General features: G+C 41.1%; 1 protein-coding gene across 4 annotated transcripts in view; it reads left to right on the top strand.

Annotated features, from left to right (window-relative positions):
* The window catches only part of phka2 (phosphorylase kinase, alpha 2 (liver)), a 72,417-nt gene that overhangs the window by 29,574 nt on the left and 24,987 nt on the right, over positions 1-17,856 (top strand). For all 4 annotated transcript variants that reach the window (XM_034194783.1, XM_034194781.1, XM_034194778.1 and 1 more), the window contains exons 17-22: positions 5,311-5,389; positions 5,509-5,651; positions 5,740-5,910; positions 11,777-11,886; positions 11,983-12,119; positions 12,238-12,400. In XM_034194783.1, coding sequence (XP_034050674.1) covers positions 5,311-5,389; positions 5,509-5,651; positions 5,740-5,910; positions 11,777-11,886; positions 11,983-12,119; positions 12,238-12,400 — 803 coding nt within the window. The remainder of the gene's footprint in view (positions 1-5,310; positions 5,390-5,508; positions 5,652-5,739; positions 5,911-11,776; positions 11,887-11,982; positions 12,120-12,237; positions 12,401-17,856) is intronic.

Genomic DNA, 17,856 nt, shown 5'->3' with positions numbered 1-17,856 from the left:
TAGTCACCACAGTAGATCATGTATTTCCATCTCACTTTGCCCTCTGCATATTCTTCTGTCACACAAATGACCCATTTCCCTCACCACATCCATAAACCTTTCACCTGCGTGGTGGCTCCATTTTTGACATCCTTCTCCAGATATATCTTGCATCCCTCCTCTCACCTCTCTGACTTTGTCTTTAAACCATGCCACCTGTATTGTCCCTCCAAAATACTCATAAATACTCTTCCTTATACAGTAAGTAAAATAAGTATTGAACACGTCATCATTTTTCTCAGTAAATGTATTTCTAAAGGTGCTGTTGTCATGAGATTTTCACCAGATGTTGGTAACGACCCAAGTTGGATGCAAAGAATTCAAAACAAATATGTACAAAAATTAAGTGATGTGTAGTAAAATGGAATGACACGGAAAGGATATTGAACAAGCTTACTGAAATTTATTTACTACTTTTTACTTTTATTTACTAGTATTTACTTTTTATCCCCCACTGACTGAAGGCTTGATGGGGTATTATGTTGTGGTGATTTCTGTCTAGCTGTCTGTCTGTTCGTCCATCCACCCCAAAAAGGGTATAAGCGTTCTGAAATCAATTTGCCTCACACGTTTAGTAGGAATTTCATGTAACTTGGTACATATTCTTGTTATAGGTTGGCAATACGCATATTGTAATATTGTACAACATTGACCCATTTCCAGACTCAGACTTACTTTTATTGTCACTCGACCCTTACAGGCAGAACGAAATGCAGTTTCTCCAGGTCTTGGTGTAGTTAACTGGGCCAATTTTTTTTTTTTTTTACCTAACCTATTGTATAAACCTTTGCAATGTACAATATACGTACCCCTGTGGCCATAGGGAGAAAAAAAAAAAAAAAAAAAAAAAAAAAAATATATATATATATATATATATATATATATATATATATATATATATATATAACCCCTGGCAATAATTATGGAATCACCGGCCTCGGAGGATGTTCATTCAGTTGTTTAATTTTGTAGAAAAAACGCAGATCACAGACATGACACAAAACTAAAGTCATTTCAAATGTCAACTTCCTGGCTTTAAGAAATCAGGAAAAATAATTGTGGCAGTCAGTAACGGTTACTTTTTTAGACCAAGCAGAGGGGAAAAAAATATGGACTCACTCAATTACTGAGGAATAAATGATGGAATCACCCTGTAAATTTTCATCCCCAAAACTAACACCTGCATCAAATCAGATCTGCTCGTTAGTCTGCATCTAAAAAGGAGTGATCACACCTTGGAGAGCTGTTGCACCAAGTGGACTGACATGAATCATGGCTCCAACACGAGAGATGTCAATTGAAACAAAGGAGAGGATTATCAAACTCTTAAAAGAGGGTAAATCATCACGCAGTGTTGCAAAAGATGTTGGTTGTTCACAGTCAGCTGTGTCTAAACTCTGGACCAAATACAAACAACATGGGAAGGTTGTTAAAGGCAAACATACTGGTAGACCAAGGAAGACATCAAAGCGTCAAGACAGAACACTTAAAGCAATATGTCTCAAAAATCGAAAATGCACAACAAAACAAATGAGGAAGGAATGGGAGGAAACTGGAGTCAACGTCTGTGACCGAACTGTAAGAAACCGCCTACAGGAAATGGGATTTACATACAGAAAAGCTAAACGAAAGCCATCATTAACACCTAAACAGAAAAAAACAAGGTTACAATGGGCTAAGGAAAAGCAATCGTGGGCTGTGGATGACTGGATGAAAGTCATATTCAGTGATGAATCTCGAATCTGCATTGGGCAAGATGATGATGCTGGAACTTTTGTTTGGTGCCGTTCCAATGAGATTTATAAAGATGACTGCCTGAAGAGAACATGTAAATTTCCACAGTCATTGATGATATGGGGCTGCATGTCATTATAGTGTTTCTTAAAGCCAGAAAGTTGCCATTTGAAATGCCTTTAGTTTTGTGTCATGTCTGTGATCTGCTTTTTTCTACAAAATTAAACAACTGAATGAACATCCTCCGAGGCCGGTGATTCCATAATTTTTGCCAGGGTGTGTGTGTGTGTGTGTGTGTGTGTGTGTGTGTGTATATATATATATATACACACGGCACAGGGTCGATAGCAGCAGCGGCGTTAGAGTATTAAGAAGGTGACAATGTGCATGTAGTGCAATGTCCACAGTTTGGTGGTGGATGTTGAACTGTTCAACAGTCTGACAGCATTCGGGTAGAAGATGTTTTTCAGTCTGGACGTTTTTGCCTGGATGCTGCACACCCTCCTTCCAGAGGGAAGGGGTATGAACAGACTGTGCACAGGGTGGGTGGAGTCTCAGAGGATGCAGGTGGCTTTGTCTCTACATCTGGAGATGTAGATGTCCCCAATGGGTGGTAAGCTGCATCCGATGGTCCTCTGTGCAGAGTTCACCACCCGCTGCAGCGCTTTCTTCTCCGCCACCGTGCAGCCACCATACCACACAGGGAGGCAGCAGGACAGGACACTCTCCACTGCACAGCTGTAGAAGGCCCTGAGGACCACGGTGTTCAGTCCAGCCCTTCCCAATTTCCTCAAAAAATAGAGACGTTGGTGGGCTTTCTTAATGACAGCCGTGGTGTTGGTTGGTGTGCCACGTGAGAGTGTTGGAGAGGTGGACTCCAAGATACCTGATGGAGGAGACGATCTCCACTGCTGCTCCGTTGATGTAGAGGGGGGAAGGGGTGGTGGGGGCTGACCTGCGGAAGTCAACAACTACCTCCTTGGTCTTCTGGGTGTTGAGGATGAGGTTATTGTCTCCGCACCACCGTGTCAGGTTCTCCACTTCTCGCCTGTACGCTGTCTCCTCCCCTTGGCTAATGAGGCCGATCACTGCTGTATTTTGTACTTTGAATGCAGCATCACAAATTTTCAGCAGGGACCGCACCTTTCCGGTCATCCAGGGTTTCTGGTTTGGCCTGATGGTGATGGTCTTGGAGGTGGTCACATTGTCTATGCAGCTCCGGATGTAGCAGTTGGCAGCGTTATGGCCCTTGATTAACAAACCTTGACCCTGCTAGTTTCATGAGTTGGTGCCTGCATTCTGAAATCAACTTCTCTCACATTTTTAGGAGAAATTTCAGGAAACTTGGTAGCGTTCCTTGAAATGTAATGAGAATGTTGCAAGCACTTGTACCAAATCAGCATTTACCAGCGGGGGGATATTGTGCTCTCAGAGCACTCTTGTTGGGTGTGCTGAAGACACATCCCTAATGGGGAGGTCTGGCGGCATCCCCACTGGGAAAAATGGAAAACATCTTTCGCCTTTTTCTGACATTCTAAGGCAATATAGGCAATCTGGGAATCTAAATACAGGTAAACCCCCTTAACTTGTATTCATGTAAGTCTTGTTTTGCAGTTTGCGTTTATTCGCAGTTGATTTGTGGACCCCGAAAGTTTAGACTACTGTATAAAAGTCAGTTTTGGTTTGACCGTTTTTGGGAGGGATCATCAGTGCAAACGATTCTGGATGATGATTACATCATCTGGAGTGGGTTCGGCACTTCATCGATGCGGGCTTCATCAGTGTGGACAATTATGGACGATTCGAAGTTTTTTTGATGTGACCTTCCACTTTAGATCCTTCTCACTGGTTCAGATTGGGCCGCAGTTTATACACGTGCTCGCTCCTCATGCATGTGGCGGGCGTGTGTATAAAGAAGAATCGCCCGCACTGACGAAGCCCTCATCACTGAAGTGCAGCAGTCCGAGGAGGAAGAAGATGGCGAACCCAACTCCAGATGAAGAAATCATCAATGCCCAGGAAGGAATCACGCTTCAAATGGTTGAAAGTATTGTAATATGGCAAGGTAAGCTGATTTTAAGTTTTTTTTTTTTTTTTTGGTCAACCTCATTAACTCGCAATTTCACATAACTCATGGTCTGATTTTGTGATGGGGTTCACCTGTACTTACTGTCCAGTTTTTTTTACCCCTTTAACTCCCCTTGATCTGCCACTGGACTGCAGTCTGGTGTCCAAAGGTTGAAACCCAGAACTAAATCCACACTGACCTCTGTGACTCAAAGGATATGGATCATAAAAAATAATCAAAGCTAGTGAGTTTATATGTATTTATATTTTTAAGTTTATGTAATTAAACGTAAAGGTGTGCTGTCGGGTGATGTCTGTGTCGCAAGACCGAATGGTCCGCCCCTAAAAATCGGTCCACCTTTTGCATGTGTCATATCGAACCACAGCAGCACATCTGAGATGGAGTCTCTTCACCCAAAGCAATCAGATGGATTAATGGGATTATTAACCATCAGATGATTAAGGTAAAACCTCTTAAATCATTCTAAAGTCAGTTTTAAGCAGAAACAAGGCCATTTTAAGCAGAAATGAGGCAAAATTCCGTGACACTTTGAAATGTCCCACGCGCAGCGAATGCTTCAGCTGGCAGCTCGTTTAGCCGTGGCGCTCTGATCGCTTCCGCTGCATTTATGATGAAATAATGCTGAATGTATGTGGAAATGATTGTTGTACTAAAGCTTCAGGTATCTGTCGCTGAGATAGATGAGTCGTGTTCAGTTTGAAGCAGAAATGAGGTGTTAATCCATGAATTGTGTCATTGGGGGCGACCGTTTGGTCGACGACACATGATTCAAATAAATGTTCCAGTGTTTCTTTGAGGAATACTCTTTGTAAACATTTCAGTTATTTTCTCACACATTTGTTGACACACTGGAGGTCCTCTACCCATCTTTGTTCCTCAAGGACTCAGTCTGTTGTCGATACTGCTTTTGTACCAAATCATGACAACAATCATTTGTTGACATCACTTGTTTAAAATGACATCATAATTTTATTTCTTTATTTTAAATTATTACTAGCCCTAAATTGCCTCTGTACCAACTTTATTTTTTTAATGAGTTGCAGGCCAGAATTGGACAAATGGATATTTATTATCAAACGAAATTAAGATGACCACACAAAACATGAAATGTCTTGGTTTCATACTCTGTGCAACAAAATAGAAATCAAAGTAAATTTGAGTAACGCCCCCTATTTTTCATAACATCTCAACTTTTTCTTATTTGTGGTTGTAGATTAAACCTAGATCCATAGCATTTACAAAATTGTCAAAAATGTAAGCAATTGTAATAATTATATAGCAGTACTGACGCCCGTAAAATGTATATTGGCCTGAAAAGGTTTTTTCTCTCTATTAAGTTACTGCAAAATATTTCAGTGATGCTTGATACCTATTTAATAGCCATTTACATAAATTGTTGGCCGGAAGACACTCACGATACTTATTTTTTGGGTTTTTCTGACATCCAGTTGAAGATGGTGATTCGGTTGATCCGTGCATCTTGGCAACACTGAGGAAACTACAGGACGGCTATTTTGCTGGAGTGAGGTCTGTTCCCACTGTAACCTCCAGAGGAAATCATTCTAATATGAGTTGTTTGTTGTAAAATATTGTTCTGACATGATTGCTTTCTTGAGCATTGCATACTGACGAGGGTGTTCTTGCAGAGTGCAGCTCTCAGACCTGTCCAGCTTTCAGACCACTTCATTCCACACTCGCCTCAGTTTCCTGGATAAAGAGAATGATGACAGCTTACTTGAGGTTGAAGATGATGAAGACTCTCAAAAGGATGCCGACTCTGCGTCCTCAGGTAGCCAACCAGCGATGAAGCTATTGCTGAAAAAAAAAAGCTTAATTAATTGCAAATGTAGGTAATCAAGTGTATGTGTTTCATCCAGGAGGCTCAGAGGACGCACTGGATCAGTACCTCATGCAGCTCCTCGACAGCACCAGCACCAAGCGTCACCTCCCTCCCATCCACAGGGGGCAACAGCATGTCTTCAGTGCTCAACACAGCACCAGAGATATCCTGTCGTTTATGGCCCAGGTCCAGGGTCGAAACATTCCCAGTGAGTTAATGTTCCCGTGCTGCCACAGGGTCAGAGCAGTGTGGCTTTAAAGTTTTATTCGTGGTGTCAGTGACCCTATTTACATGCACATAAAAACCTGTTTGCTATCTGATTATTGGCAGTTATCTGATTATTAAGTGGTCATGTAAACTGCAAAATCTGATGTGCTTTATCCGATATCGACTGTTTGTCTGTTTATGAGAAATTGGATTAACACACCTGGATTTCTCCGATTTCTTCCCTACATATAAACAATTAATCCGATTTATTTCATTGTTTTACATCTGTGCATGTGTAAGAGTAGGTGTCACTCACATTTCCAGAGGTTCAGCGGGACGACCCGCTGTCTCGTCATGCCTCTTAACATCATTCATCAGATCACAAAGTTCTAAAGGGCAAAGGGCATCATGCAGAAGTAAAAAAACATGAATAAAGTACAAAATAAAAAGCATTGGAAATGGACCATTTTGACAGTTTGGCCTCTTTCTCCAATGACACAACTGGTAATTGTAGGGAAAATTGGGTGGGACTGTAGCTTTTATTATGGCCCTGTTCATCAAAGCTGGGGGGCATAACATTTTCACCCTGTGCATCCCGCCCATCTGTAAGCTTTTTTTTCCACACAGTAACTAAAGAAGGCCTTGCCTGATTAGTGTATTGGCGGAGGATAGATAAAGGTTCCCTTAACAAATGACTGTAGTCTGTTCTCCAGTATGGCCACTGCAGATGCCATCTTGACTTTTGTTTCTGTGTAATAAGTACAAAAACACCTGGTCTGATTGAAACCATTTCTTGGTAGTGTATTGGTGGACATTAGAGGAAGCGTTCCTTTGAAAATGGGGCTCCGTACACCCCATACCAACTGTTAATCGGAAGTTGTTTTGGCTATACAAATAGACCATATGTCACGATTCAGCCCTGATCAGGGATTTGATCCTATTTTTCCCCTCTTTCTTTTCATTTCCATCTGCTCCAGCTTTGATTTATTAGTTAATTTATTTTCATCATGTGTTCATTCTCTGTTCTGTTTTGCTTTGTCACTTTGTTTCTTTGTTACTTTTATACTTTGCCATAACTTCAGTTCCGTTCTAGTTTTGTTCTACCAGTTTGTGTTTTTGATCATTAATTAATCATTTGTTTATTTTGTTCATCTCATTTGTGCTGACGTATCGGGTTTCGGTTAACACTTAGTCTTTGTTTTACTTATAATTTATTTCTTAGTCATTTCCAGTCTACTTTTGTCTTTGTGTTCATTTTCTTACTGTTCTCTGATTAGCCCTCATGTTCATACCAGATTCTAGCTCCTGTTCATAGTTATATTATATTCTGTTCTAGGTTTCTGTTTGATCTCTGTTCTCAGGTTCTCCTTCAGCCCATTTTATTATGTTCACTCCATGCCCTACACCTACCATTATGTCTTTGTCCCTCACTTATATCTGATTGTCACTTCCTTCCACTTCACCAGCTCTTGTGTCCTCATCTCTCTCTGTGTTTATGTCTGTTTTGTGTCTCCAGTCACTCACGCTCTTTGCACTTGCCCATGCATCTTTGTATCTTACATCACTCAGGCCTGGTATTTTCCTGGCCTGAGCCAGATTTCCGGCTTTTGGATCCGGATATATGCAGTGGAGGTGACAGGTTGCCATGTAATCCCTATGGAAGGACGCGTTGTGGATATGTAGTGACGTGGAGATGTCTGTCTGGAGTTTATACTTGACGTGGACATGTCCTGTCTCTGGCAATCAGCCTGTGAGCAGCACTTATGTCCCTTTTGTCTTTTATTTAATACAATTATGACAGAGTTTGAGGGGGAGAAAGAGAGGAAGTGCAGCAGCAGCCGTTGTTTTTTTACGTGCGTGCGCACGCGAACGAATCGTCCGTGAAGATAATTTTATTAATTACACAGATGTATAATAAAACAAATGGTGACTGGTTTATAACACAGTTATGTTTGTGAGTTTGAGGGGATTGTCCACGAATAACATTTAGTGCCAGGAAATATACCTGTTCTTTGTTTAATAACACGATTTTCATTGGTCTAGCTCAGTGTGATAACCAATCATTGAACATGTTTTAATGTGACTCGATCTGTATCAGAACAAAAGTCTTTACTTAGCATTTTGCAGGCGCCTGTTAGACAAAGTGATCAAATTGAAGAAAGAGATTATTTAGTGGATATGATTTTGACCAGTGCAGCCGATTGCCGTAAGTAGTATTTTATGTTTTTTATCTATGTAGTTTGAAGAGGTCTTAGTAAAAGGATTAAGCATCCATTAGAATTTTGGCATTTCGAAAACAAAATGCTTAGCCTATGTTTAAGTTAATAAACGTTCATTTATTGAAATAATAATTATTTTTCACATATTTGAAACTCGGAGTGGATGCGAACCCAACCCTTTTCATTTTCTGCTTTGCTTTTCTTTCCACACTCATGTTCACTTGGACTTGTCTGTTGAATAAACTATAAAATAATTGCCCTGAAAATATGAGCCCAGCAGCAACAATGTTCAGTGATGGTAGTATGTAGACAAAACCTGCAGATGTTAGGGGAACTTATGCCCAATTTTTGTTTGTGGTTATTTTATTTTGCTTTCGAAAACTGCATTGTAAAACACAAACCACTTGACCTCAAAGATGGTAATGATTGTTTAAAATCTTTAACATTGGGTGTTCCTGAGAGCTTTCCAAACAGGTTTGACAAAGCCTAAAATTGCAGCCCCCAGCCCGGGGCTTTGCCCCTGGATCCCATTGGGGACCTAGGCGGCTCCCAAACCCCTCAACAAATTAGTTTCAGGCTTAGCCATATTGCCTCAATGCCAGCCCTGATCACTCTACTTTGTGCACTCTCTTCCTCTCTGTCTTGTACAGTGCTTAATCTTTGTTCACTGGCTACGCCCCTTTCTAGATTGTTCCTCATGTGCATCTTGTTAACTCCAGTTTTATTTAAACACCTCCCAGCCATCACTCTCCTGCCAGTTTGTTGTCTCTAGTACACATTTCAGCCTTTTGTTCATAGTCCTCTTTTTGCTAAGCCGTGTATCAATTTTTGCTCTGTTCTCCTTGACCATGCCTCTTGCCTCATCTCTGAGCTCTGTCTTTGCTCGTGCCTCCGACCTCTGCTTGTCCATAACTGTGTCTCTGCCTAATCCTGATTGTACCTCTGCTCCGCTGCTTGAATACCTGTGCACCGAACCTAAGCCTGGGATAAAGACCATGAGATCTCTTACACCAAAGCCGAGTCTGGGAGTCTGCATTGCGGGTCCAGCCGCTCTGGCAGCCACCAGCTATGACACCATATGCGATCTTTAATGCACCAGTTTTTACAGAAATAATTTCCAGGCTAAATCATCACCTCTGCTGTAAGACCATTCACCAATTTAACAGATGAGCGGGAGCCTGTCCTATGTTTTGTTTTATTAGTGCTGTCAGACAATTTAAAAAAATAATTTATTCCAAGATGTGAAATTAATTCATCTAATTTAAATTTAATTTAATTCATTTAATGAATTTAATTGATCTAATTTAAACTCTGTCTGTCTGTCTCATGCCATTGGTTCTGTTTGGTTTCCATTATTTATGCCTTCTGTGGATAGTCAGTGCTACTTTATAGTTTGCAGCATATATTTTTTCAGTTACTCATCACACCTGAACATAAAATAATGATATTACGTTTTTGTGGATATTCCTTAAATGCTGTATTGACGAAGTCACTGCCCCATAGTGCTGTTGAAGTGCACAGATGTACAACTCCAATTCCACTGAAGTTGGGACGTTGTGTAAAATGTAAATAAAAACAGAATACAGTGATTTGAAAATCCTCTTCAGCCTGTATTAAATTTAATACACAACAAAGACAAGACATTTAATACAAAAAGGAGAGTTCTCCGTGCTTTTGTATAGCACAAACAGATCTGGGGCAACCAGATAGGATTGATTTGTAAAAGATAAAAACAGTTGGTGCAACACAGAAGTAGGTTCTGAAAAATTTAATAAGGTGCTGAAAACATACAAAAAGTATACAACAGAGACTAACGTTTCGACGTGAAAGTCACCTCTTCATCAGAGTCCTTTTTTTTTCTTTTTTCTCTTTTACAAGATATTTAATGTTCAAACTGGTAAACTTTATTGTTTTTTGTGCAAATATTTGCTCATTTTGAAATGGATGCCTGCAACACGTTTCAAATGGGACAGTGGTATGTTTACCACTGTGTTACATCACCTTTCCTTCTACCAACACTCAATAAGTGTTTTGGAATTGAGGACACTAATTGTGAGTGTCATGATTGCATATCAAAGGAGCATCCCCAAAAGGCTCAGTTGTTAACAAGGAAAGATGGTGTGAGGATCACCACTTTGTGAACAACTGCATGAAAAAAATAGTCCAACAGTATAAGAACAATGTTTATCAATGTTCAGTTGCAAGGAATTTAGGGATTCCATCATCTACAGTCCATAATATAATCAGAAAATTCAGAGAATCCGGAGAACTTTCTACACGTAAGCAGCAAGGCTGAAAACCAACATTGAATGCCCGTGACCTTCGATCCCTCAGGCGGCACTGCATTAAAAACCGACATCATTGTGGAAAGGATCTTACCGCATGGGCTTAGGAACACTTCACAAAACCATTGTCAGTTAACACAGTTCGTCACTACATCTTCAAGTGCAAGTTAAAACTCTATCATGCAAAGCAAAAGCCATACATCAACAACATCCAGAAACGCCGCCACCTTCTCTGGGTCCGAGCTCATTTGAAATGGACAGACGCAGAGTGGAAAAGTGTGCTGTGGTCTGATGAGTCCACATTTCAAATTGTTTTTGGAAATCATGGATGACATGTCCTCTGGACAAAAGAGGAAAAAGACCATCCAGATTGTTGCCAGTGCAAAGTTCAAAAGCCAGCATCTGTGATGGTATGGGGGTGTGTTAGTGCCCATGGCATGTGCAACTTACACATCTATGATGGCACCATCAATGCTGAAAGGTACATCCAGGTTTTGCTGCCATCCAAGCAATGTCTTTTTCAGGGACGTCCCTGCTTATTTCAACAAGACAATGCCAAGCCACATTCTGCACGTGTTACAACAGCGTGGCTTCGTAGTAAGAGTGCGGGTACTAGACTGGCCTGCCTGCAGTCCAGACCTGTCGCTCATTGAAAATGTGTGGCGCATTATGAAGCACAAAATACGACAATGGAGACCCCGGACTGTTGAACAACTGAAGTCATGCATCAAGCAAGAATGGGAAAGAATTCCACCTTCAAAGCTTCAACAGTTAGTGTCCTCAGTTCCCAAATGCTTATTGAGTGTTGTTAGAAGGAAAGGTGATGTAACACAGTGGTAAACATACCACTGTCCCAGCTTTTTTGAAACATGTGCAGGCATCCATTTCAAAATGAGTAAATATTTGCACAAAAACAATATAGTTAATCAGTTTGAACATTAAATATCTTGTCTTTGTGGTGTATTCAATTGAATATAGGTTGAAGAGGATTTGGAGTTGTATTTTGTATACTTAAAGTAAGACCCTTCGGCTGCTCCCTTGTTTGCACTCGGGGTCGCCACAGCAAATCCAAGGTGTATCTGCAGGCTGAATTGGCACAGGTTTTACGCCGGATGCCCTTCCTGACGCAACTCCACATAACATGGAGAAATGTGGCAGGGGTGGGATTTGAACCGGGAACCTCCCACACTGAAACCATGTGCATTAACCACTTGGCCACCACCCCTGCACTTATTTTATACTGTATACTTGTGCTGTAAATTTCTGTTTCTTGTACATGTTTGAAGCTTTTGAATTGGATGGATGGAACTTTGTCTCATCTTCAGCCAGTTGTCAACACTGAGCTGTAATGTGTGTCCTTCAGAGTCATCCATGTATCTGCCCACGACTCCTGTCATAAGCAAACACCGCAAATCTTTAAACCTGCTTGAAGTCCCCCATCCTCAGAATGTCTCTCATGCGAAACAACATAAGGTAGGCACAGAAAATCAACCTTGTTTTTGACTCAGCAGGAATGATTTCAGCGTTTGTATGAAAATGTCATCATGTTTCATTTCCCGCCTGTTACAGTCTCATAGTGCTGCTGATCTACATCTGCCTCATGACTCCCAGGGCAACACAGATTTTGCAGTGTTAGTGAGGCAGCTGAGAGAGTGTCCAACTCTCCAGGACCAGGCTGATATCCTCTACATTCTCTACATCATGAAGTGTGTACAAACGTGGCCTTAACACACAGCACTTATGGGCAGCATGTAAATATATTCTTTCCTGTGTTCCTTACGCATTGTCATAATGTAGTGCACTGTGCTCTCTGTTCCTGAGCAGAGGACCTGATTGGCAGGTGGATTTGTCTGGCCCCGGGCAGGACGGAGTCAGTGTGCGTTCTCTTCTGGAAGAGCTGTATGTGGAAGCTGGAGCTTGCAAGGAGTGGGGTCTCATCAGATATATCTCTGGAATACTCTGCAAAAAAGTGGAAGTCCTCGCTGAGGTCAGATTGAACTGTACATCATCTTGTCTTTGAAGGCATGTTTGCTGACAGGGTAACAGTTTGAGTGCTGGACAGACAGATTGACATTAGCACATAGCAGGGTGTTGAAAACTACAGGTATAATGTTTGTGACATCAGATGTAATTAAACTTAAAATTCCATTCATTGTCACCATTTTATCTACTTTTTGAGATCAGAAGAGCATACATTAGAGCTGAAGGTTGGATTCAGATAAACCCCTGTTCCCATCAGATAATGTAAACTCAAAATGAAAAGAATGGCATTTTAATGATGGCAAATAATGGCAAATAATTGCTCTTACCTCCATTATCATGAAATGCTTGGAAAAACTTATTCTTCACACCATTCTCCCAGCTGTCAGACCACTGCTGGACCCATACCAGTTTGCTTACAGGGCCAGGCGGGGAACCGAGGATGCTGTGGCATGCCTCCTCCACCCCTTGTTGCAACATCTCGAGTCACCTGGTACCTTTGCATCCATACTATTCATTGATTTTAGCTCAGCATTTAATACAATACAATGGCCCCAAATGATTAAGAAGCTCCAAACTCTCAATCTGTCTCCACTCTTCATTCATTGGATTCACAACTTCCTCAGCAACAGACCACAGTTTGTCAGATTTGGCTCAGACACTTCATCAACCATTATCACCAATACTGGTGCCCCCCAGGGGTGTGTATTCAGCCCTTTCTTGTACACCCTCTACACCAATGACTGCACCAGCCCCTCACCCACAACTACATATTTTAAATACTCTGATGACACAGCCATTCTTGCTCTTCTCAAGGACAGTAACTCCATAATCGCCTTCCATCAGTCTGTTACCCACTTCATTAAGTGGTGCTCGGATAACTTCTTGAAACTTAATGTGGACAAGACTAAGGAGCTACTGATTCATACTCAATCACACACCCCGGACTTGGCCCCCTTTAACATTCATAACAAAACAGTTGAGCGTGTCAGTCATTTCAAATATCTCGGACTCATATTGGACAATAAGAGACAATAAAAAAAAAAATGAGGTGGGCTTCATAGATAATTGGCAAAGCTTCTGGGGAAAACCTGGTCTTGTTAGGAGAGATGGCACCCATCCCACTTTGGATGGAGCAGCTCTCATTTCTAGAAATCTGGCCAATTTTCTTAAATCCTCCAAACTGTGACTATCCAGGGTTGGGACCAGGAAGCAGAGTTGTAGTCTTACACTCCTCTCTGCAGCTTATCTCCCCCTGCCATCCCCTCACTACCCCATCCCCGTAGAGACGGTGCCTGCTCCCAGACCACCAGTCCCTGTTGGTAAATGATATAATAATTGATCAACATATTGATTTATTCTGCCTTACAGAAACCTGGTTACAGCAGGATGAATATGTTAGTTTAAATGAGTCAACACCCCCGAGTCACACTAACTGTCAGAACGCTCGTAGCACGGGCCGGGGCGGAGGATTAGCAGCAATCTTCCATTCCAGCTTATTAATTAATCAAAAACCCAGACAGAGCTTTAATTCATTTGAAAGCTTGACTCTTAGTCTTGTCCATCCAAATTGGAAGTCCCAAAAACCAGTTTTATTTGTTATTATCTATCGTCCACCTGGTTGTTACTGTGAGTTTCTCTGTGAATTTTCAGACCTTTTGTCTGACTTAGTGCTTAGCTCAGATAAGATAATTATAGTGGGCGATTTTAACATCCACACAGATGCTGAGAATGACAGCCTCAACACTGCATTTAATCTATTATTAGACTCTATTGGCTTTGCTCAAAAAGTAAATGAGTCCACCCACCACTTTAATCATATCTTAGATCTTGTTCTGACTTATGGTATGGAAATAGAAGACTTAACAGTATTCCCTGAAAACTCCCTGCTGTCTGATCATTTCTTAATAACATTTACATTTACTCTGATGGACTACCCAGCAGTGGGGAATAAGTTTCATTACACTAGAAGTCTTTCAGAAAGCGCTGTAACTAGGTTTAAGGATATGATTCCTTCTTTATGTTCTCTAATGCCATATACCAACACAGTGCAGAGTAGCTACCTAAACTCTGTAAGTGAGATAGAGTATCTCGTCAATAGTTTTACATCCTCATTGAAGACACCTTTGGATGCTGTAGCTCCTCTGAAAAAGAGAGCTTTAAATCAGAAGTGCCTGACTCCGTGGTATAACTCAGAAACTCGTAGCTTAAAGCAGATAACCCGTAAGTTGGAGAGGAAATGGCGTCTCACTCATTTAGAAGATCTTCACTTAGCCTGGAAAAAGAGTCTGTTGCTCTATAAAACAGCCCTCCGTAAAGCTAGGACATCTTTCTACTCATCACTAATTGAAGAAAATAAGAACAACCCCAGGTTTCTTTTCAGCACTGTAGCCAGGCTGACAAAGAGTCAGAGCTCTATTGAGCTGAGTATTCCATTAACTTTAACTAGTAATGACTTCATGACTTTCTTTGCTAACAAAATTTTAACTATTAGAGAAACAATTACTCATAACCATCCCAAAGACGTATCGTTATCTTTGGCTGCTTTCAGTGATGCCGGTATTTGGTTAGACTCATTCTCTCCGATTGTTCTGTCTGAGTTATTTTCATTAGTTACTTCATCCAAACCATCAACATGTTTATTAGACCCCATTCCTACCAGGCTGCTCAAGGAAGCCCTACCATTATTTAATGCTTTGATCTTAAATATGATCAATCTATCTTTGTTAGTTGGCTATGTACCACAGGCTTTTAAGCTGGCAGTAATTAAACCATTACTTAAAAAGCCATCGCTTGACCCAGCTATCTTAGCTAATTATAGGCCAATCTCCAACCTTCCTTTTCTCTCAAAAATTCTTGAAAGGGTAGTTGTAAAACAGCTAACTGATCATCTGCAGAGGAATGGTCTATTTGAAGAGTTTCAGTCAGGTTTTAGAATTCATCATAGTACAGAAACAGCATTAGTGAAGGTTACAAGTGATCTTCTTATGGCCTCGGACAGTGGACTCATCTCTGTGCTTGTTCTGTTAGACCTCAGTGCTGCTTTTGATACTGTTGACCATAAAATTTTATTACAGAGATTAGAGCATGCCATAGGTATTAAAGGCACTGCGCTGCGGTGGTTTGAATCATATTTGTCTAATAGATTACAATTTGTTCATGTACATGGGGAATCTTCTTCACAGACTAAGGTTAATTATGGAGTTCCACAAGGTTCTGTGCTAGGACCAATTTTATTCACTTTATACATGCTTCCCTTAGGTAGTATTATTAGACGGTATTGCTTAAATTTTCATTGTTACGCAGATGATACCCAGCTTTATCTATCCATGAAGCCAGAGGACACACACCAATTAGCTAAACTGCAGGATTGTCTTACAGACATAAAGACATGGATGACCTCTAATTTCCTGCTTTTAAACTCAGATAAAACTGAAGTTATTGTACTTGGCCCCACAAATCTTAGAAACATGGTGTCTAACCAGATCCTTACTCTGGATGGCATTGCCTTGGCCTCTAGTAATACTGTGAGAAATCTTGGAGTCATTTTTGATCAGGATATGTCATTCAAAGCGCATATTAAACAAATATGTAGGACTGCTTTTTTGCATTTACGCAATATCTCTAAAATCAGAAAGGTCTTGTCTCAGAGTGATGCTGAAAAACTAATTCATGCATTTATTTCCTCTAGGCTGGACTATTATAATTCATTATTATCAGGTTGTCCTAAAAGTTCCCTAAAAAGCCTTCAGTTAATTCAAAATGCTGCAGCTAGAGTACTGATGGGGACTAGAAGGAGAGAGCATATCTCACCCATATTGGCCTCTCTTCATTGGCTTCCTGTTAATTCTAGAATAGAATTTAAAATTCTTCTTCTTACTTATAAGGTTTTGAATAATCAGGTCCCATCTTATCTTAGGGACCTCGTAGTACCATATCACCCCAATAGAGCGCTTCGCTCTCAGACTGCAGGCTTACTTGTAGTTCCTAGGGTTTGTACGAGTAGAATGGGAGGCAGAGCCTTCAGCTTTCAGGCTCCTCTCCTGTGGAACCAGCTCCCAATTCAGATCAGGGAGACAGACACCCTCTCTACTTTTAAGATTAGGCTTAAAACTTTCCTTTTTGCTAAAGCTTATAGTTAGGGCTGGATCGGGTGACCCTGAACCATCCCTTAGTTATGCTGCTATAGACGTAGACTGCTGGGGGGTTCCCATGATGCACTGTTTCTTTCTCTTTTTGCTCTGTATGCACCACTCTGCATTTAATCATTAGTGATCGATCTCTGCTCCCCTCCACAGCATGTCTTTTTCCTGGTTCTCTCCCTCAGCCCCAACCAGTCCCAGCAGAAGACTGCCCCTCCCTGAGCCTGGTTCTGCTGGAGGTTTCTTCCTGTTAAAAGGGAGTTTTTCCTTCCCACTGTAGCCAAGTGCTTGCTCACAGGGGGTCGTTTTGACCGTTGGGGTTTTACATAATTATTGTATGGCCTTGCCTTACAATATAAAGCGCCTTGGGGCAACTGTTTGTTGTGATTTGGCGCTATATAAAAAACAAATTGAATTGAATTGAATTAAGCTCACCTTTGATCAACATGTCATTGACATTCATAAACGTTCCCAGCAAAGACTCCATATCCTTCGTAAGCTCCGTGCCCTCTCTGTCACCCAAAAACTCCTGTTATTGTTATACTCCAGTATCATTCAACCCATCCTTTTGTACTGCTCACCTTGTTACTTCAATATGCTCTCCATCACCAACAGAAATAAACTTAATAAGGTCACTCACACAGCATCCAGAATCATCAGCTTGCCCACCACGGACCTCTCACAACTCAACAATAAGGCAGTCATACGCATGGCCTGGACAACCAGCACAGACTCTGATCATCCTCTCCACTGTTACTTCTGCCTGCTGCCCTCTGGTCGCAGGTGCAGAACTCTGAATTGGAAGCGGGCGCGCTTTAGTAAAAGCTTTGTCCCTTCTGCCATAGCAGTTTTAAACAGTTTATAACATGTCCTGATCACTTGTCATTTATATGTGTGTTCTGTGTCTATATGTGTTTTTATGTAACAGTTGCTGTGAAAACAAATCTCCCCCTGGGGACAATAAAGGTCTGTCTATCTATCTATCTATCTATTTAGTACCGTGCACTCTGTTGGTGGTTTTGTCATAATTTTATGTGCCTGGCTCAAGTGATATATTCTCTATGCGCCAAAATGTAATTTCACACTCACTGGCATTGTGACCAAATTAATACACAAATGAGGTCACTGTTGTTCCGGTGATCATTCTGCTCCATTTGGCTGACCCGTGTGCCGCATTTAGTTAGATTGGACACAAGGTTTGTAGAGCTATAGTACAACCCCTGGCAAAAATTTTGGAATCACCGTCCTCAGAGGATGTTCATTCAGTTGTTTAATTTTGTAGAAAAAAAGCAGATCACAGACATGACACAAAACTAAAGTC

This window comes from Thalassophryne amazonica, chromosome 2 (assembly GCF_902500255.1).
Source record: "Thalassophryne amazonica chromosome 2, fThaAma1.1, whole genome shotgun sequence".
In the NCBI taxonomy this organism is placed as follows: Eukaryota; Metazoa; Chordata; class Actinopteri; order Batrachoidiformes; family Batrachoididae; genus Thalassophryne; species Thalassophryne amazonica.
This window is presented reverse-complemented; position numbering and strand designations above follow the sequence as displayed.